The 22,279-nt window shown below is 48.5% G+C and overlaps 1 protein-coding gene across 4 annotated transcripts in view; it reads right to left on the bottom strand.

Annotated features, from left to right (window-relative positions):
• CADM3 (cell adhesion molecule 3) overlaps window positions 1–19,601 on the bottom strand; it is a 96,898-nt gene extending 77,297 nt beyond the window's left edge. For 3 of the 4 annotated variants that reach the window (XM_081843006.1, XM_081843007.1, XM_081843008.1), the window contains exon 1: window positions 19,166–19,601. In XM_081843006.1, the coding sequence (XP_081699132.1) occupies window positions 19,166–19,247 (82 nt within the window). In that variant the 5' untranslated portion in view covers window positions 19,248–19,601. The remainder of the gene's footprint in view (window positions 1–19,165) is intronic. The other variant, XM_081843009.1, reaches the window with a different exon arrangement.
• Between the last annotated feature and the right edge of the window lie 2,678 nt (window positions 19,602–22,279).

The following is a 22,279-nucleotide window of genomic DNA, read 5'->3' as shown; positions in this document are numbered from 1 at the left end:
TGGACATGACAAGGTGCATGCTAAAGGATGCATGTTTGCCACAGAAGCTGTGGGCCGAAGGAGTGTACACGTCGGTCTATTTGCAGAATAGACTGCCAACTAAAGGTGCAGAGCGCACACCATTTGAACTTTGGCATGGGAAAGCTCCCAATCTGTCGCACATACGTGTGTTTGGAAGTCCATGTTACTTCCACGTGCCCAAGGAACACAGACACAAGCTTGACTCCAGGGCAAAAGCAGGTATCCTTGTGGGATATGCCTCTGGAGGCAAAGGATACAGAATTATGGACTTACAAACTGGTAAGACAAATGCATACCATGCGGTTTATTTTGATGAATATGGAAAGGTAGACACTAAGAACACTGTTGTGGATTCTTCCGATGAGTCAGAAAGGACTCAAGAATTTGTATATTTCCCTTTTGAGACCCCACAAAGTAATAATCTGCCTTCAAGTGTTACAGCGCCCCCTACAGGCGACACACCAGAAGACGCAGAGGACCAGAACCCTGGCGGCACCAGAGACGAAGATGAGGACTCAGATGGGGACATGCCTGCGTTGGAGGAGGATGAGGAAGCTGATGCGGTCGCAGAACCAGAGGTCAGGCGCTCGTCCAGAACCAACAAAGGTGTCCCACCATTACGGTTGTCCTACTTTGCAGGGTCGGCGTTTCCACAAGAACCTTCCACTTGGGAAGAGATACAGGAGATGCCAGCTGCAGAAGCCAGTCTCTGGAGGAAGGCCGCGCAGGAGGAGATGGATGCACTGCATCAGAACAAGACCTGGACACTCACTGAGCTGCCTCCCGGTAAGAAGGCCATTGGCAGTAAATGGGTTTTCAAGGTTAAGAAGGGGTCAGAAGGAGAAGTGCAGCGCTACAAAGCTAGACTTGTAGCACAGGGATTTTCACAGCGTTTTGGTGAAGATTATGATGAAGTTTTTGCACCAACTGTGAGGTACAGCAGCGTAAGAATGCTTCTAAGCATTGCAGCCTCCAAGAAAATGAGAGTGAAACACATAGACATTGCTACCGCTTTTCTACATGGGCAGATTTCTGAAGAAATTTACATGAAGCAGCCTAAAGGTTTTGTGAAACCACATGAGGCACATTTAGTGTGCAAACTGCAGAAAGGACTTTATGGACTTAAACAGGCTGCTAGAGCCTGGAACCAGAAGTTGCATAAAATGCTGACGCAACTTGGGTACAAGCAAGGCGACGCTGACAAGTGCTTGTACAGTAAGTCAAATAATGGACAATTCTCATATATCTTAGCATTTGTTGATGACCTGATTATTGCCACAGCAAGTGAGAAAGACTATACACAGATAGTAAAACACCTTAGCAAAGAGGTGGAGGTCAAGGAGCTAGGAGATGTCCAGTACTACCTCGGGATCCAGGTGGAAAGAGAAGAGGACGGCTCATTTCTTCTCAGCCAAAGACAGAAGATCCACGAGCTGATTGAGCACATGCAGATGCAAGACGCACATCCAGTTGCTACACCGATGGCTACTGACTTCCTGAAGAATCAGCAGGATTCGAAGCAGTTGCCAGACAACAATGACTACAGGTCGGCGATTGGTAAACTTTTGTATTTAGTTACCACATGTAGACCTGACTTAGCAAATGCTGTGGGGATTCTTAGCAGAAAAGTGAATTCTCCCACTGAGCATGATTGGGCAGGTGTAAAGAGGGTGGTGCGATATTTGAAGGGTACCATGAATTGTAAATTAAGGTTACCAGCCGTCAGAGACCCTAAGTTGGTTGGGTATACTGATGCGGATTGGGCTGGGGATAATGCTGATTATAAATCAACAAGTGGTCATGTTTTCATGTTTGGTGATGGACCTGTTTCATGGGGCAGTTATAAACAGAGCTGTGTAGCATTATCTTCCACAGAATCAGAATACGTTGCAGCAACAGAAGCCTGCAGAGAGATCGCCTGGCTTGATCAACTCATAAAGGACTTTGGGTTGGTGAGAAAAGGGCCTGTCAGCTTGCTAGAGGACAATCAAAGTTGCCTGAAGCTGACGCAGAGTGAGAAGTTCCTGGCCAGAACAAAACACATTGGGGTTAAATACCACTACATACGCCAGATGATCCAGGATGGACTTGTGGAACTATCCTACTGCAGCACCCAAGAGATGACTGCTGACATCCTGACGAAACCCCTACCAAGAGAGAGTTTCCAGAATCTACGTGTCAAGCTGGGACTCTGGGTGGTTGAATAAAGTTGTTTATGTTTTGTGTATGTTGTATTGCCTGAGAAGGGGTATGTGGGATGTAAACACAGGAGCAGTCAATGACAACATTCCTAGAGTGTACATGTTAGAACATGGGGAGGGATGTCTGTCCAGCAAGCAGGTAAACTTCCTGGGGACGGACTTCCTCCGCATGTGACCAGAGGTGGGTGTGGCCTCACCTGTGCAGGTAATGATAAAAGCACAGGGCAGGCAGCCACTCTCTCTCTTGCCTCTTGCCTCTTGCCTCTCTGCCATCTTCATCTTCTGAAGGAGCAACATGCCCTCTTGGCTCCCAGCCAAGAGAGGACAGTAATATCTTGCTACAAGATAGATTCTAAGTGCATGTAACCTTTTTAAGCCTGCCTACCTTCTGGGATCATATTGTGAACAGAACGTGAGTAAACTCTTTTATACTTTTATAAAGACTGTGTCGTGTCTTGTATTTTAAGAGGGAACAAAGGGGAAATTACCAGAGTAATTATTATAGAGGTTCTAGCGAACCTGTGCAAGCGTTACCGTTGCGAACTTAAAGGGGAATGTCTATAAACTCTGCTGATATTTTGGGAACTTGTTAGCACAAGTTGGATAAGGATATAATTAGTCAATATATCCTCTCCTGCACCCCAGAACATTCCCACAAATTCAACCCCTGGCATCTCCAGGCAGAGCTGGGAATGGCCTCTCCCACAAACAGGGGAGAGCTGCTGCCAGTCAGTGTAGACCATACTGCGCCAAATGGACCAACGGTCCAACTCTGTATAAGGCAGCTTCCTATGTTACTACACCACCATGCATTTGCAAATGGAGTCCAAAAGTCACAACGGTTGTGTGATTTGTCTCAGAAAAAGACTGGAAAATATATTTCGGTGCAATCACTCAATCATAGAGGGATTTCAATTTTTTTGTGGGGGGAGACAGGCTGGAAATAAAAGCAGCTGCTTCATCCACCTGCCTATCCATCCAGGGAATGTGAACGTCAGCAGAGCTATGAATGGCAGAGCGTGTAGGTTCTGCCGCTACAAAACTCAATCTCTTCAGCAAACAAGTTCTGCTGGGAAACTGATGACTCCAGGGAAAGGGCGGGGGGAGATCTCAGCGGACTGTCATTACTCCAAGCTAGGATAGGGAAGCAATGCCTGGAGCTAGCAAAATTGCACTTCCACTTGGAATGAGCCATGTCTGAGCCAAGCAGGCTCTGCCCCCAGGTTTAGATCCCAGGTGTGTTTAGACACATGCCAAACATCCAAAAGCATGTATGTTTTCACTCTCTCACACAAAAAAATCCCTACAAACTTGCCTTGGATTTTGCTTTTAGCTGCGTTGGTACATCTCAGGCTGGGCTGAAGGAGAGGCTGTGAATAGCCGAAGGTCACCCAATGCGACAAATGAACAAGTGGAAAGCCTCCAAGATCCTAATCGAAGAATCCTAACCACTTTGCCACACATTGGGTCTCCCCCCCCCGCCGCCAGGTCAGTTGTTGGGTTTTTGCATAGTGGAAACAGCAACTGTGTTGGCTGAGGACGGCTGCCATTTTGCATCCCCCACAATGCTCTGGGGGGCCTAGCAGCATTCCAAGGCACTGTAGGGGATAGGGGGAACCAGTCCCCACAAAGAATGATGGAGAACATTCAGAGAAAATTTGGCAAAGAAAATTGCAGAAATTGTTTCAATGTTTTTTTGGCTCTAGTAGGAATCCTCTATTGTCTTCCATTGCCTCGTTTATTTAACTTCTGGATTTTGTGCAGAGAGTTTTCAGGTGCAGCCTGCTACAGCATTTGGTTCTGGCATGTCTTGCTGCACACACACACACACACACACACACACAAACACACATGTGCTGATTTCAAAAGAAAACCAGCCTTGGTGTGATGGTCCGCATGACTGCATCCAAATTCTTGTTGTGCGTGTGTGTGGTGTGCAGGAAGCGAATGAACTGGGAGCCAAGGCCAACTGCACATGCTCAGTTTCTGGAATTACATGGCCGAAACTCTCCTCGTTAAAATGGGCATTCCACAAAGGAGTGGCACACATGGCACAGCGTACCAGAGAAACATTAAAATAAACGGGGTGGAAGTAATCCGCTTGTCCCTAGTGCGCCATAAACCACAGGCAAAACAACCCAGTCACCTGAGACACAATGATATCAATACGCTTGTGTGCTGCTCAGCATTAAGCAAATCCACAAATGCTTGTACGCTAGCTCTCTCAACCCCACCCTGTCTGTCCTCCAGGACGCACCACACTATGAGCCGGAGAACCTTGCCTTTCATTACCACCCAAAATATCTCAGTGCTTCCCAAAGACCCCAAATCCAGAGTGATGCCTAGACTCTGGCGCAAGAAGACAGACATACCCTGTGAACATGCTTGGGGAAAGATTGTTTTCCTTTCCGGAAATTGGTGATTTCCCGTTGATGCTAATGAGACTTACCAAGATAACTGACTGGTCACTTTCAGCTAGCTTGGGCCTGGTATTTAGCAAAAAATAAATGTCGTTCTCAAGCACTGCATCTAGGAATGCCATTATAAGCTCACTGTGGAGCCCAGAGGTCCTGGGAACTGTTCTCCAAGGCCTCAGCCAGTTCTGCAGTGTTCCCACAAGGAACGAAGGACCCTTTTCCTGTGTATTTTATGCCCTACTCAACTACAGAATGTTGGACAGAGTGGTGGGCAACAAGGAAGGCAGTGTTTGCTGTGAAAACACCCCTGTCAAAGACTCTGGATGGTGACTCATAATGATGATGTCACAGGGATGGTGACAAGGCCATTGCAAGGTCTACAGACCCAACCCAGAGTTTGGATCAATTTTCTAAACAGGCAAAGGAAACTGATCCAGTTTACTTCAGCTTAAAACTTCAGTGGATTTGGATGAGTTCACCCTCCACTACAAATAAGATGATTAAGAAGAGCCTGGCTGCTGGATCAGGCCAAAGGCTCATCTAGTCCAGCATCCTGTTTTCAGAGTGGCCAAGAAGATGCCTCTTGGAAGTCCGCAATAGGAAGACCTGAGCACAGCAGAAAATCTCCCCACTTTGATTCCCAGTGACAGCTATTCGGAGGCATAACGTCTACAACAGTGGAGGTAGTACATAGGCATTGTGGCTAGTAGCCACTGATAGTCCGACCCTTCGTGGTTTTGTCTAATCCTTTTTTGAAGCCAAATAGTTTACAGCCATCTCTGCCTTTTGTGGGAGCATATTCCACCCTTTAACTCTGCCCAGGTTGAATGAGCAAAGTAACACGCTCTGCAGATTAATTGCAGCAAGAATACCAACAGCTTGTGAGTAGCTTTATACAATAATCTTTTCACTGACAGATCGACAGGTTTAGCAGGTACGGGGGAAGGCACAGAAGCCAGCCCACAGGCAGCACAAAATTCACCATCACCATTCGCCTAACCACTAAATGAGTCTACCATTTTCCTTTTTTTGAGCAAGAGAACGCAATGTATGAATTTGTGGGCTGCGGGTGTGGGAGCTTGTATCACAGCAGGCCCACCCAAGCACAAGGAGAGAGCAAAACATACACCACATAGGCCTCTCATTCCAGAAAACCATTTCTTAGAAATGTCTACAGGGATGCTCTCCATCCTTGCTCCAGAGATCTACCACGCTGCTGTGTTGTTGATGGAATAACAGCTCTTTTGCAAAAGCCTCAATATGAGCAGCTAACTGCATGTCAGGCTCCCCACAGTGGCTGCCAGCCAGCCACATAGAGATTTGCTGCTACTGAAAAAGAGGGTGGGGGGGGGAGGAGAGAATAGACAGAAGATTGGCCATAATCTGCTGAGCCAAAATTGGAGAAGCTCGGGTTTTTTGCCCCTGTGTAAAGGTGAAAAGAAAAAAGTTGATGTGCTTCCCAGAAGCCATGAAGAATATGCTGTTTGGTGCAGAATGCTTGGTGCAGAATTCTTTTCCTTAGCCTTTTTTTTTTAAGCTTCTAGATCTCATGATTCTAGGGAGGCTTGCATAGTATCAAGAACGCTGCAGGACACTTTCCTGCAAGCATCCCCCCCCCCCGCAAGCATGTCAGTGCAAATGGAGGAGGAAGTGACGCAACAGGACAGCTGGTAAGGACCTTATACAGAGTCAGAGCATTGCTCCATCTAGCTCAGTACTGTCTACACAGACTGGCAGAAGCAGCAGCTCTCCAGGCATGAGTCCTTTCCAGCTCTACCTGGAGATGGCAGGGATTGAACCCGGAACCTTCCGCATAAGCAGACACTCTGCCCCTGAGCTACAGTGCAATGCAGCGGCCAAAGCATTTAGTTTGCCTGCGAGAAACTCAAGTTTAAATGTTCCCCCTAGCCATAAAGATGATGGGAGATAGCATTAAACAGCTGCTTTGTGAGGCTTGCCGGATAACTGCTGCATAAGTACCTTAAAATAAAATAGATATATAGTATAGAATGCTGCAGCGTGATTGCTGACAGAAGGGAGACCGTGGCAGCATATTCCTCTTGCGCTCAGAGATCTGCGCTGGCTGCCAATTTGTTCCCTGGCCATATTCAAAGTGTCACTATTAAATATACAAAACCCACAACAGCTTAGGGCCAGTTTACTTGAACAATCATCTTTCCCTACGTGCACCCACTTGGACCGCTTCACTCTGTGGAACTGGCACTTTCACAAGCGCCATATAATGTTCATTTTGCATTAACAAAAAATCAATATTTTAGCATGGCAAGCAGCAGCTACGGACTCTCACTGGAACTCCTCGCCTATTGACTTAGGCAGGCGCCTTCACTTGGCTGTTTCCAAGGCCTGCTGAAAACTTCTTGTTTAGGTAAGCCTACTCAGACATGTCGCCGTGTGACATTTATCTGTTTTTAAAATCCATTGATTTTATCTACATGTTGATCATGTTAGTCTGCTCACTGCTTTTTACCAGTTTCCTTTGATTTGCTACTTCTAATGAATAACATACACCATTTTACATAAACCGTTTAGAGATTTTAGTTTTTGATTTTGCACTCTAATAATTAATCACACGCAAACAGAAGGTCTCTGAACCTGATCCAACTACATTCAGAGACACAACAAGCTGCCAGACTGAACCACTGGTCTCCATTTAACCTACCTCACAAGGTTGTTTTGAGACTTAAAACCCACTCTGTTCTTCTTAGAGGAAGGGAACATTATAAATGTAACTCATTCCATACAAAGATAAAAATCAACATTTGGGCAATGAAAATCCCATTCCCTCCAACATTTCTCCAATGAAAATAGGGACATCCTTTGCAATAATAATAATAATGTTATTATCTATACCCTGTCCATCTGACTGGGTTTCCTCAGCCAACCTAATAAAACCTTAAAAATTATGGCTTGGGGGTCGGATAACTCCACACACCTTCCAACATTTCTCCAATGAAAATAGGCATGTCCTAAGGAAAAGCGGAACATTATGGGATCAGATCAGAAACCACGACGGCTGCTGTAAATCCGGGACTGTCCCTGGAAAATAGGGGCACTTGGAGGGTCTGAAATCCTTCCCACAAAATGGAAAACCTGGAAGGTAGAAGAACCTAACAGCACTGCCAATGTCCCATCTAATCCAGCCCACTGCTCTTGCAGTAAGCCAGATGTCCATGGGAAGCCCATAAGGGTAGCCTGAGTGCAAAACCACTCTCCCCACTTAAGATTCCCAGATACTGGTGTTTATTTTTATTTTTTAAAAATATATTTTTATGAAATATTTCTTTGTTTACAAAAGCACGTACATTGTCTCCTTTTTCAAGGTGTCTTTTCTACAGATCAGTTTCATTTGTTGTGAGACAGTGTTACATACAGTGTTAGGTTAGGAAGAAAAGGGGGAGAGGGAATGGTGAGTGGGATCGGGTGGCAATGCTTCTATTCTTCTACTTAGTCTATGTGTGGGGTTTTGTGCTCAGCATCATTTGTGTGGGTTCTCTTACTATTCACTTGTTGTATTTCTTGGGTGGCGAGAGAGGCTGGAGGTAGCCTAGGGTGTGGTTGGTTGTCTTTGACTGGCTGTAGTGAAAATTGTTTTTGAGAGCTCATAACCCACCTTCTCTCAGCAGCCAGAAGCATCATAGCCAGACACTGGAGAGACCTGTCAGGAGTAAGCATGGACCAATGGTATCAAATAGTATGGGAAACAGCCTTATTAGAAAAAACTGACCAATAAACTGAAACTGACCTGGGGACAAATAGAAGAAGACGCCTTCACCCCAGTATGATTTCCCTTTATCACACACACAGCCCAACAAGACAACAACAAAAATCCGCTGACAACATACGAATCAATCTGGCTAACCAGATACTGGTACAGTGGTACCTCGGGTTACAGACGCTTCAGGTTACAGACTCCACTAACCCAGAAATAGTACCTCGGGTTAAGAACTTCGCTTCAGGATCAGAACAGAAATCGTGTGGCGGCAGTGGGAGGCCCCATTAGCTAAAGTGTTACCTCAGGTTAAGAACAGTTTCAGGTTAAGAACAGACCTCCAGAACAAATTGAGTTCTTAACCAGAGGTACCACTCTATTTAGATGCATACTTCCTCCAACAGCTCAAATAAAATGTAGCCATCCTGTGGCTAGTAGCCATTGACGGCCCAGACCTCCAGCAAATTGGCACAGCCCCCTTTTAAAGCCATCAATAACACATCGTGGGAACAAACTGTACAGTTTCCTCTTTGCAACTTGTGAAGAAAATTCTCCTCCCTCAGTCCTGAATCTTCAAACGTTCAGCTTCGTTGGGTGGCCCCGAGTTCCAGCATGACGAAAGAAAGCAGGGGAAACTCCCCCGTTTGTTTTCCTCCATTCCATTTTACACAGCTTGACCAGGTCTCCTCTGACCTGCCTTCTCTCTAAACTGAAAAACGCGCAGAGATCCAGCCATACCGCTCACAGTCCGCTCTCTCTCTCCTTCGCTTGCCTGATGCCCCTGGAGGAACGTAGGTTTAGGGGCCGGGGAGGGAGCTGCCCGCCCCCCTCACCTCATCTCCTTTGCCCATTCCAGTTTGCAAAACTGACAGCTTAAATCTCATCAAGAGCAGAAAATACATTAGCCAGCAGGGGGTCATGATGGGGAGAGGAGGGGTGTACCTGGGAATTCAAAGTCTTGATTTAATCCACTGCCCTCTCTCCGCCTTATGGTAATGAAGTCTAAGTCACAGGTCTGCATTTAAAGGGGAATTGGGCAGTGTTTTCCTCTCAGAGGACTTTGCCCCTTCACACAGCACCGCTGTTAAGAGATCGGTGTTTAGAGAGCTGCTGGGCAGTGGAACAGACTCCCTCGAAAGGCGCTGGACGCTCTTTCAATGGAGGTTTATAAGCAGAGGTTGGGTGGCCATCTATCAGGGTCTGTAAGGATGTAAGGAGGACCTGGCTGATGGATCAGTCTGAAGGCCCATCTGGTCCAGCACCCTGCTCTCGCAGTGTCCAAGTAGAGGCCCCAATGGGAAGCCAACAAGCAGGGCCAAAGCCCAACAGTAACTCTCCCCATAATGCCCAGCAAGAGATATTCAGAGCCATGCTGCCTCTGACAGTGAAGGCAGAGCCTCATAGCCTCATTCTCCATGAATTGGTCAAATCCTCCAAATTAGCAGCCATCAGCACACCTTGTGGGACCACGTTCCATAGTTCAACTGTGGGAAGAAGGACTTTCTTTTGTTTGTCCTAATGCTTCTGCACATGTCACAATGGCTATGCCCGGCCTCCGTGGTTGAAGGCAGCAGGCCTCTGAACAGATCCTCCAAGTGCCCCTGTTTTCCAGGGACAGTCTCAGATTTACAGCAGCCCTCCCAATTTGATCCTGGAATATCTGGCTTTTACTTACCACGTCCCTATTTTAATCAGAGAAATAAAAGTTGGAGAGTATGGGGTTATGCGACTCCTGAGCCAAGGAGATGAGTAACTTCTAAACAACCTTTAGAAGACATCTGAAGGCAGCCCTGTATAGGGAAGGGTTTTTTAAAAATAATAATAATAATGTTTAATTATGTTTTTATATATGTTGGAAGCCACCCAGAGTGGCTGGGGCAACCCATTCAGGTGGACGGGGCATAAATAATACAATTACTACTACTACCACCACCACTACTACTACTATTGTTATTATGGAATAGGACGTTCCTGTTTTCATTGGAGAAATGTTGGAGGGTGTGCTCTGGCATGCACTTGCTGGAAACTGCAGGAGGCGAGGGTTGCTGTTGCACCCTGGTCCCGCTTGGGGGCTTCTCAAATAGGCATCTGGTTGGCCACTGTGAGAACAGGATGCTGGACTAGATGGGCCCCTTTGGCCTGATCCAGCAGGGATTCTCTTCCTATTTTCTCATTTGGAATTTGGAGGTAATTTTTAAAAAGAGAGCAAGACTATCTGAATAATAATAATAATAATAATAATAATAATTATTATTATTTATACCCCGCCCATCTGGCTGGGCTTCCCCAACCACTCTGGGCAGCTTCCAACAAAATATTAAAATACAGTAATGCATCAAACATTAAAAGCTTCCCTAAACAGGGCTGCCTTCAGATGTCTTCTAAAAGTCTGGTAGTTGTTGTTCTCTTTGACTTCTGGTGGGAGGGCGTTCCACAGGGCAGGTGCCACTGGCGAGAAAACCTCTGCCTGGTTCCCTGTAACTTAGGTTCCCTGTAACTTAGAAGGCCCTTGGTGCTGGACCTCAGTGTCCGGGTAGACATTAAGAAACGTCACCACTCCCAGATGTTCAGAACCGGCAGGCTCCGAGCCAGACTGTCACTGCCAAACAGCAACTTTGCTCGGCAATGGTTTGTGGAAAGGCAGGGGATGAGGGGGTGGAAAGCCTGGTAGAAGAGAGGGCTGTCGTTGCAGATTCCTTGATCCCAGTGATATTTGCTCTGCATCATTTCATTAAAGGTTGGCTTGTTGTGTGGTGTGCGGCTTGACATTGTCATACAATTGCTGAAAAACACTCTTCTGTCTGGAGGGTTAAGTGGGTAACAGAGAAGCCGACCGTTCTCAGACCCACCTGCTAAACCACGCTGAATACTGAAGTACCGGAAGGGTGGAGTTCATAAGCAATTTGGCCACTGCAAGATGCACAAATCCCAGCTACATTTGCAGCAGGAAGAAAGAGGCATGTTTGCTCAGGCCCATCAGCAGGGATAGGGCATTGCAAGGAGTGGGGGATACCAATTTTTGGACAATCAAAAGAGCAAATGTATTGACTTTTGGGAGTGGGAGATTTAAAGACAGTTCTTTTTACCTGGTGGCTGATAGATATTGGCTGCAGCTCCCTTGAAATTTGGAACTGCAAGGGTATGCGATTGGTTTTACATGTTTGGGGATGTGCTGCGATTCCTGTGTTGCAGGGGGTTAGACTAGATGACTCTTGAGGTCCTCTTCCAGCTCCTATGATTCTGTGTTCTAAATCAGGTATGGGGAATCTTCAGCCTGCCAGGCATTGCTGAACTACAACTCCCAGCAAGTATGGCCGACTTCTCAAAGTTGACCCCTGAAAGGGGAAGGAGGAGGGGTCTGCTTTCTGAAGCACTTAAAGGTCTAGAAACTGGAAGGAAGGAAGCTAAATACTGGGAAGGGGCCAGGAGCAGCCCGGGATTGGAGTCCTGGCGGCACAGGCGTTGGCAAAAGGAAAACTTGGCTGCTCCTTCCTCTGGGCTCCCTTAACAGCCTTCTGCTGCTCCTCTTGCAACTTTGGTAGCTTGTCTTAATTGAGGCACTCTCTGTACTGACTTAATGGGAAAGGCAGATGGATCAAGAGAAGGAGCAAAGAGAGAGAGAGACAAATGGAGCGATATGGGTTGGGAGGCAAATAAGGAGTCATCGGAAGCCCGATAAGCAAGCCTGACAGAGAGTAAAAGAGATGTCCTGAAAACACCTCTTCACTGCTAAGTCCACAGCCTTTATCCGTACCTGACAGTGGAGATGAGACAAGAGCTTTGCTATATATGCCATGAAAAGTAACCTCCGTTCAGCAGTTTTTCAAGGGGTGCCGTGGAAAGGAGTAAGCGCTGGCCCATTCAGAGTAAGGGCAGTGTTAACCCAGGAAGAACCACTTCTCCCCCCCCCCTCTCATTCTCAACTGGCTATGTGACTTCATCACATAGCCAAAGTCAACTGGTAGTCCCGCATCATCTTATTTTATTTTGAATATTTACAAATAGCTTGATCCACTTGGTCTCTAAGCGGTGTGTGAAATATACTGAATGTTAGTCCTGCTCCAAGTGCACTCATTGTCTTTCACAAAGTTGGCCAACTTCAACCCACCATTTTCAATCAATCTACTCTGAGCTTAATTAGATACAACCTACCGTGGCTGGAAACAAACCCCCACAAACCAATTAAAAATAAATCTGCATAAAAACCACCATCATTAAGTACAGCAGCAGCATCAATAAAAACTTTGAAACAAATCAAGGCAACTAAATTGTGTGTCCTCTGGACAGGCTTGTTGAAAATGCCACCTCCTGAAAACTTTTCTAAAACAATTGGGGGGGGCTGCCTGGTGTCAGTAAGCAGGGCATTGCAGAGCGCAAGTGCTGTCCATGTGGCCCCTGATTGGCTGAGATGACACTGCGATCCTCGATTGGCTGGAATCACAAACCCTGGAAGATGCACACACCCCTCAAAATAAAATGGTGAGGAAGCAGCAGTCTGCATGGCCCCCAATTGGCTGGAATCACACTGTAATCCCTGATTGGCTGGAATCACTCTGCCTGGAAGATGACCACACCCCTCCAAATTAAAAATGGTGCAGAAGCAGCAGTCATCAACCAAACAGGAAAGGGGTTAGGACATCCCCCCCCCAATAAATTAGCATTCACTCTAGACTGATTTAGAAAGCATGGCCCCATCACATAGTTATAGAGGTGGAAGAGGCAGTCCTCTTTTGGAGGACACTGCTATCCTAGGCCTGTCTCATCCACAATTGCCCTCGACCTCAGGACCTAGCCAAGAAACAAGCCCATGTCGCCGCTATTCTCTCCCTCATTTCAGATCCTTCTCCTAGAGTCAATACAGACTGAATGTGACCTTGTTCTTTCTCCCACAGAAAGGACAAGAGCCCTTCAGAATCCCATTGGCTCCAGTGCTTTGTTTTCTGCCTCTGTGGTTTAGATGTTTTGTTCTAGGGTTTTTTGGGTTTTTTCCCCTGAAGGCTTTTGGAGACGTGCCAAGAGGAACTTGCTGGAACATTCCACAGTACAGAATGGCAACAGAGGGTGGGGAGAGACACAGCTTGACAGAAGTCTAGACCCTTCCATCTAGCCTGGAAAAGCTATGTGGAAGAGGAGAGGCAATCTGATGGCCTCAGGGTGCAGTTGGACTCCAGTTACCATGATGCCTGGCCACTCTGACCAGGGATGATGGGACTTGCAGTCCAACCACTCCTGGAGAGCACTAGGCTCTTCCACCCTAAATAGCAATGAGGGGAAATTCAATTTCATTGGCAGTTGAAATCAATCCTGCCTCATTTTTCACTTCCCAAAAGGATGAGGACCAAAACCCAGGCACCCTCTGAAATTTGTGCTTCTGCAAATATTGCAGTGTTGTTCTATGGCGAAGTGCAAAAGCAACTTGTGCATCACGGTGCATATATTAATGAAGGCAATGGCAAGGAAATGTTTTATATTAGGGGGAAACATGCTTTGCAAAAACTGTATATATTAGGGAAAATTGCATACCAATAAATAAATAAATAAGTGTGTGTCTAAGGAGAAATTCACACTAAAATGCTAAATTTTCACTACTAACTTTTTTAAAGAAAAAGGGGGGGAAATCACAACCCGATGTGGAAATGACTGAACTGCAGCAAAATGAAAAACCAAAATTGATGGATTCGCCCAGCTCTATCTGCTGTGTTACAGAAAGGGAGGCAGGTTGCTATTGTGTCTTCTCTGGGGGGTTGGCAGAGGCCACGGGGGATAAACAGGAGACTCGGCTAGAAAGATCTTTGGCCCAACCCATCAGTCTGCCTTCATCTGTGCTTAAGAACAGAGCTAAGCCCAGAGGCCTTGATGCAAGATGGATTCCAGAGCTCTAAGGCATTTAAGTTCACCTGTCCACCAAGGTGCTCAGGTTGGTTCACGTGGTCCTCCCCAACAACCCTGTGAAGTAGGTTAGACTGAAAAGGCAGAAACAACTTTCCTATGTGTAGAAATTAAACAAGTGATGTTGCCAAGTTGTCTTCCACTCTCAAGCTCCCTCAGCTTAGATGACAGGAAACAATAACAGCACAACAGGCAGAAAATCAACAGGTGACATTCTGTTACAGTCCCACACCACAGAAAGCCAGGTCTGTTTAACTTCTGCTCATTCTATGACCGCTAAGGGCAACATGCTGGGAAGGAATGACAAAGGGGGATCTGTTTTGAATAACCGGTAACATTTGTGTGGTTGAACTAGATCCCTTCCAACTCTACAGTTCTATGATTTTATATAAATGCATTTCATGCACCAGTAGCGTTTAACCAATCCGGTAAGGAGTGTCCCTGAGCCCACTTCCTAGTATTTCCACTAATGAGGAAAAAGAAACTGGGGTGATTGACATATACTTGGGCAAATATTTCATTCTCCTTTAGTCAACTGCTTTAAATACGTTAAAGCTATAAAACGATATCCACTTGGTTTAGGAGTTAAGTCCCACTGGGCCCAGCATGGCTTACCAGTACTTGTGAGTAGGCATGTATAGATCATATTGAAGGTAGTCTTAAAATTATTGGGTCAACCTACATTTTGTGCATTGCACTTTCATGCCCCTTGCCCTGCAGTGGATTAAGTGGTACTCCTACTCAGAGTAGACCTATTGAAAATAATGGAAATGATTATCGTGGCTCCACTCATTTCAGTGGGTCTACTCTGTTCAAATGCAGATACAGCCCTCAGACTTCCACATACATATGCAACACAAAATTCCCAATGGCCACGTTGTACATTCTGCATGTTCCCAAAACAGTGAGGATTAAAGGACTGATACCATCGCTGTATATTTTTGAATGTAATAACAACATGTGCCCAGATAACTACCTGTGATCATAATATTATTATTTTCTACCCATCCTTTCCTCTGTATCAGGGGCAGGGAACCTGTCGCCCTTCATGTGTGGACTCCAGCTCCCATCAGCCTCAGCCAGTATGGATGATGGGAGTTGGAGTCTAACCACATTGGGAGGGCAACCCTTGCCATAAAGCATCATGAGTCAATCATGTCAGGTGACAGATTCTAACGCTGGCGTTAGATCTCCCACCTCCACTTGCAACCTCTGTGTGTGACGTGAGAGCAAGTCTTGAGGGCTGCAGCTCAGCAGGGGGGCATGTGCCTTGCACACAGAAGGCCCTGAGTTCAATCCATGCCATTCTGCAGGTAGGGCTCTTGGGAGAGTCCCCTAGTCTGAAATCCTGGAGAGCAGTAGCCTGTCAGTGTGGACCAAACTCGGGTCTCCAGGTGTTTTTGGACCACAGTTCCCATCATCCCTGACCACTGGTCCTGCTAGTTAGGGATGGTGGGACTTGTGGTCCAAAAACAGCTGGAGATCCACAATATGGAGCTACCAAGTCGGCGACTTGACTCTGTAAGGCAGCTTCCTATACTCCCATGTCCTATGCATAAAAAGGAACCCACCCGTGACAAATGGAGTCCACCAGCAACACATTGATTCTTGCCAGATGTTCCTCTCACACACACACCCTTTCCTTGTCCTAGGCTAGCTTCCCAGAACAGTTTTATTGAGCTACTGGTGGGCCACCCCTGTGTTCTGTGTTGGGTCAGTTCCCTGTTGCGCAAACCTAATTCAGCAAAGTGGACTCAGCTGCACTCACAGCAGTCTGCCCTGACAATCTTAAACAAGATCGGCCAGTGGTCTGATTCATTAGCTTCCTGGATAGCTCAGTCAGTAGAGCATGAGACTCTTATTCTTAGGGTTGTGGGTTTGAGCCCCATGTTGGGCAAAAGATTCCTGCATTGCAGGGGGTTGGACTAGATGACTCTCAGGGTTCCTTCCAACTCTGCAATTCTATGATTCTATAAAGCAGCTTCCTATGCTGGCAGGCCAAGAATGCTTAAAGACGGACCAGTTTGGGCTAGCAGGCAGGCACCTAGTTATGATCAACTATGGAGTTTTCTGCATCAAGATGTGGCAACAGCCACAACAGGCCTGGGTGGCTTTAAAAGACGATTAGATGCATGCATGCATGGAGGGTAAGGCTCCCAGTGGCTACTAGCCATGGTGGGGCAGTGTCCTGTCTCCAGGACCAGAGACAGTGTTGTCTCTGAAGATCAGTCCCTGGGGAAGAACAGCCGGAGGTTGGTGGTAGGCATCTCAGAGGGATCTGATAGGCCACTGTGGGTCAATAGTTTGCAGGACTAGATAGGCCTTGGGTCCAATCCAGCAGGGCTCTTATTGGGTACTTGGGAGGAGGTTGGGGGAAGCAAAAACAAGGAACAGTTCTAAGAGCCCTGCACTGCCAGAAAATCTTGGACTGCATCCCAAAGAGGACATTGTAGGCTTGCTAGCTGCCCCATCAAACACGACACCCCTCCCTTAAAAAATGGATTTTTGAAGGCCATCAGCATTTCTAGCATACTGCTGGGCAGATGATGGATGGCAATCCATCCCAACCAGCTGGAGAGAGAAGGGGATGGTTGGCATCGAACGGGCACTCTGCATCACCTAAATCAGTCAACGGCAGAAGCAGGCTGTTCTTTTCTGCAGTCCCAGAGTGCAGTCTGGCCAGATGCTCCCGCTTTTAGCAGCCTAACGCCCCCCAACTGCCCCCCACAGTCCAATCCAGTAGGGAGCTATTAAGGATGTACTCAGAGGTGGGGGGGAGGCCCTCCCTCTCTGACCTACATAACCGCAACACCCTCCGCTCAGCACAGCAGCACCACAAATGAAGCGCCTTCTCCCCTCCCATTTCTGGGGTGTGCAGCTGGCAGCCCCTCCAAAAGACCAGCCCCTCAAACACTTCATCCCCCACCACCCAACCCACATAGCCAGCAAAGGACCTGCAGAAATAGCTCTTCATCTCTGTGCAGGCAGCTTTTCCAAGTTGGTCAAGCTCAGAATCCAACAGGGGAAGCTCAGTTCTCTCGTCCTCTCCAGCTGCCTAGTTGTTGCAATGTGGAATATTATTTTTTTCCTCCAACCTTCCGTACTGTTCTTCCTCGGCCTTCACTGCCAGTGTATTTGTGTGTGTGTTGTTGTTTTTTTTAAAAAAATGCTTGTAATGTTACAAAACAACAAACCGCCCAACTGAAGCCATAGGCACCTTTGCAAGGAGACTCCTACGTCCACTGTTATGGTCATTAATGTCTACTCCTACTTTTGCAACATGCCATCGCTGCCTTTGCCCAGAACGGCAACAAGACAATAGATAGACGCCCTTGTTAGCGCCCCGCGCTCCCGCCCCCGCCCAGTCAAGACCGACTGCCTTTCCGGGAACTTCCAAAGGCAACGGCTTTACTTTGCCAGATGCACGGATGATGCGAAGCAGCGGCTGGCGCGATCGATGCCTGGGTGGGATGGAAGCCATGTGCTCTTATTTATTATTGCCTGGCCCCTCCCAGGCCGGTCCCCCCGCCCTAGTGTCCCCTGTCACTGCAACATCCGAGCTTCCAACTCCTTGGACGCCACTGCGGCCAGACTTCAAGGAGGGGGCAGAGTAGTTGTTGTGATTAAAAAAAAAATGATGGAGAAATTGGCTCAGCCACCTCCTTGCACAAGAATCTGCTGCTCGCCCACCCAAACAAAGCCAGCGACGCGACCTGCAGGCGGCCCTGCCGGGTGCCAAGCCCACGCCGCCTTGGCAAGAGGAGGCTAGCGGAGCCGGTGCCATCGCCCTCTGCCCCTCGCCTTGCCAGCCTTGCGTCTGTTGCTGCGGCAGCGTCCCTAGCTAGCCAGGCAGCCAGCCCCACTCGGCTTGTTGATGTTGCTGGCAAGGCGAAGTACCCACCCACCCAGCATCGCCTCCTTTCTTCCGCCACCCACCTGCCCCTCCCCGCTCTTAAGCGCCCGCTCACTCCCAATGTGGGTGTGTTTGCATACATTAGATCTGGCAGCGTTCCTGCAGCTTTGCCACCCCACCCCAGACACATCAACACAGCAGTCTGGGCGGCTGCCATCCCCTCTTATTCCCCACCCAGCGCCCAGCCACCCTTCTCTCTCCCCCCCCCACCCTCGAAAAACAGAGTAGGGACCCCTTTGGCTTCCAGGGTGTCCCGGCCAACCGCCTTGCCCCGTTATTGGACAAGGATGGGGCCATCCCTTCCAACGCCCTTTTAAAACAGGTGGGCCGCCTATTAAACGGGCCATCCGTTCATCCCAGGAGATTGGCTTTTATGGTGCGAGAATATCCCTTTTACAGAGGGAGGGAGGGAGGAAATCAGGCAGGTTGCATTCGATGGGGGAGGCACCCCTTCTCTCGAAAGAGCCAGGCGATTGGCACATTTTGGCACACTGGAGTCGGGAGACTGGCACATTTTATCGCACGCTCCCAGAAAAGGATGAGGGACCGTCTTTTGTGAGATAGCGAAAACCAGCAGCCTCGATTGTCTTAAACGCGGAAACCCACCGTGACAAAAAAATAAAAAATAAACATTCCGCAGCCCCACAAGCCACAACGGACGGTGCGGCGCTTTCGCGATAAATAAATAAAAATATTCCGCACATATGATGCGCATCTATAGGTTCCCACCGCAGCCCGGAGCCACGGAACGCGATCCCCAAAGACCCTCTTGGCTGTTTAACCCTTGCCATCCCGGACCTTCCTTTGTTTCTCTCCCCGCGCCTTTAATATATATATATATATATATATATATATATATATATATATATATATATATATATATCCAACACAATAATACACATCGATGCCTTATCGCCCACCACCACATCCTCAAGCCGCTCTCCCCCCCTTTTTTAAAAATAAAAAGGATGCCTCTTGCTAGGCAGAAACTCACGATCGTGAGACAGGTTCCCTTGGCTGGCGGCGATCAGGAAAGACCCCAGGAGGATTAAGACGTTGCAAGCCGGAGAGAGCATCTTGGGGAGGGTGGGGGGTCCCGGTGGTTGCCTTCGGGGGGAGGGAGGGGGAGGAAGAGGGAAGAGGAAGGCAGGAAGGCGAAGGGGGAGAGGAGGGGAAATAGTCCTCTTCCTGGGTTTCTAGCAAACTTAAAGTCCTTCCCCCTCCCCACTGGGGGAAAAAGGGGGGAAATCAACGCTGGCGCACTGCCTCCTTAATTGTCCCCGGTGGATCCCTCTGTCTCGCTCTCTCTCTGGATCCAAACCGCAGTGGCACAAACCCCAAGCGCGGAGAGAGGCGGGCGGGCGGGCGAGCGAGCGAGGGGCCAGGCAAAATAGATGCTGCTGTATTGACTAAAGAGGGAGAGAAGGGATGCGGCAGTAGCTGGGATTAAATAGAGCACCAGGGCGAGACCATTCGGCCTCGGAGGAGGGGGGAGGACGAGGAAAGACGAGAGGGAGGGAGAGAAGAGGAAAGGTAGGAAAGAGGAGAGGGGAGGGGAGACGCCAGCCTCCCCTCTCTTACCCCACCCCCTATACCAGTACAAATTTAGGAGGGTTGGGGGGGGGCTGGAATGGAACTGGAGAGAGGGGTCAGGAGCTTGCAATGTTTTGCACCGGTTCCACCCCTCCCAGTTTCAGAGCTTCCTCCCTGCAGGCAGGTCTAGCTGGGTACCCACATTCTCTCTTGTTGTCCTCCCCGCTCCCCCTCCCCCCTTTTAGAGCGGAGTTGGTGCAGTCCAGATGGCTCCGTTCCCCCGAGGGAGTGGAATGCTGTTGCTGATATCGGGGCTGCTGCTGCTGCTGATCCCCCCAGGGTTGGATATTGGAAGAGCAGCCCTCCCCGTCGTCCAAAAAAAGGGGGGGAGGAGCCCGAGGGGAGCTCTTGTCCTGACCGCTGGGCGGCTGGCCACCTTGATGGCAAAGGACAAACAAAGCCACTTAGATCTGACCATAGGAGCCAACTCCTAGGGGCCGAGGGGTCTTCGCCCCCCAATAAAATATGTAAGGGGCCCGGCCCCCCAAAGTTGATAGTGTGAGTGCGTGCACCGTGCCATGTAATCGATTATGCTGGGTGGGGTTTATCTCCCCCACCCCAATATTTTATTCAGGTTGGCACCCTGGATCCGACCCTCTTCAGGCTGGAAGGTGCGACGTGTGGCCAGATTGAACCCACTAATTTGAAGCCAAGCTGAGGAAGGGTTTGTGTGTGTTGGACTACAATTCCCATCATCCCTGACCATTGCCCATGCTGGCTGGGGCTGCTGGGAGTTGGAGTTTAGCAGGATCTGACTGCCCACAGGTCCCCCATTCCCGGGTGCAGAAAACATTGCCTTCAGGAGCAGGGCCGGGCTTGCCTTAGGGCAAGGAGGTTATTTGTCCCAGGTGTCAAAACGAAGAGTCAAGTAGGGCTTGTTGCCAGATTAGCTGCAGCTGGACTCACCGAGGCTCAGTCTGAACTGGGTTGAGAGGCCTGGATTCAGCCCTTGAACACCGACAGCCTGACCCTGAGTGTGTTTGCTGGAAAGTAAGCTCCCACTGTGTGTGGGACGCAGGTGGCGCTGTGGGTAAAAGCCTCAGTGCCTAGGGCTTGCCGATCGAAAGGTCGGCGGTTCGAATCCCTGCGGCGGGGTGCGCTCCCGTCATTCGGTCCCAGCGCCTGCCAACCTAGCAGTTCGAAAGCACCCCCGGGTGCAAGTAGACAAATAGGGACCGCTTACTAGCGGGAAGGTAAACGGCGTTTCCGTGTGCGGCTCTGGCTCGCCAGAGCAGCGATGTCACGCTGGCCATGTGACCCGTGTGCGGCTCTGGCTCGCCAGAGCAGCGATGTCACGCTGGCCATGTGACCCGGAAGTGTCTCCGGACAGCGCTGGCCCCCGGCCTCTTGAGTGAGATGGGCGCACAACCCCAGAGTCTGGCAAGACTGGCCCGTACGGGCAGGAGTACCTTTACCTTTTACCTTAAGCTCCCACTGTGTGGGTACATGGCATACAGTGCATCAGAGGTAGTAGGGCTGGAGGGGAAAGACATCAGTCTGAAACTCTGAACTGCTGCTGCTCATCAATGTAGACACTGTTGAACTCAATTGGACCGGTGGTTTGGCTCAGTATAAGGCAGCTTGCAGTTTTTCTAAGTGTCTTCCTGTTCCATCATTCTCCTACACTGGAGATGCAGGCCAAGAAATACAGTAGCAACCAGGGCAGGGCTATGTAAAAATCAGGAAGGAGGTGCCTCTACTATATGCAGACCTTAAGAGTTTGGGGGCTTCCACTGAGCTGTAAAATAATTCTACTACTACTACTTTGACTATTTATTTATTTATTTATTTATTTGCCACCCATCTGACCAGCCACTCTGGGCGGCTTCCAGCAAATTAAAACATCAAACACAGTAAAACATCCAATATTAAAAACTTCCCTATACAGGGCTGAATACAGGGCTTGTGGAAGAATCATAGAATCATAGAGTTGGAAGAGACCACAAGGGCCATCGAGTCCAACCCCCTGAAGATAGATGTGGTTCAGTTCAGGCATCCATTAAGAGGACGATGCCCCCCAACCCGGTGCTAAAGAGTCAGGCCAAAAGCTAAACAAGGATGAATACTAACAACAACCAGCTCAGAATGCATAGCGGGTATTATTCACCACCATCTTTGCCAGGACTAACCCCTGGATGGATGAAGGGAGTATTCTGAGCATGTGCAAAGTGCTTTCCTCTCACTACTGAGTCGTAATGTTCTTTCTCAATAGTACATGCACATTTGAGCAAAAGAGCTTCCTGGCATGAGTGTCGCTAAGAAGAGGCGGGTGGCAGCTGCCCCCACCCTAGATCAAGTAAAGCAATTGAATTTCTTAACTGAGCAATCACGTCAGTTCTGCCCCCCCCCCAAAAAAAATGTCCTACCCCACCCTGACAAAAATCCTGGCTATGCCCATGCTTTCTGGATGCTCCCACTTTCTGCCTGCCCACATCCCTCGCGCCAAGCAACAGTGACCCAGAGAAGCTGGCATAGTAGCTCCGTCCCAGTCAGTGAGCCACTTCTGTTATTAACA

This window comes from Podarcis erhardii (assembly GCF_964252035.2).
Source record: "Podarcis erhardii genome assembly, chromosome: 15".
Classification (NCBI taxonomy): Eukaryota; Metazoa; Chordata; class Lepidosauria; order Squamata; family Lacertidae; genus Podarcis; species Podarcis erhardii.
The sequence above is the reverse complement of the archived record's forward strand: the minus strand, read 5'-3'. Positions and strand labels throughout refer to the sequence as shown.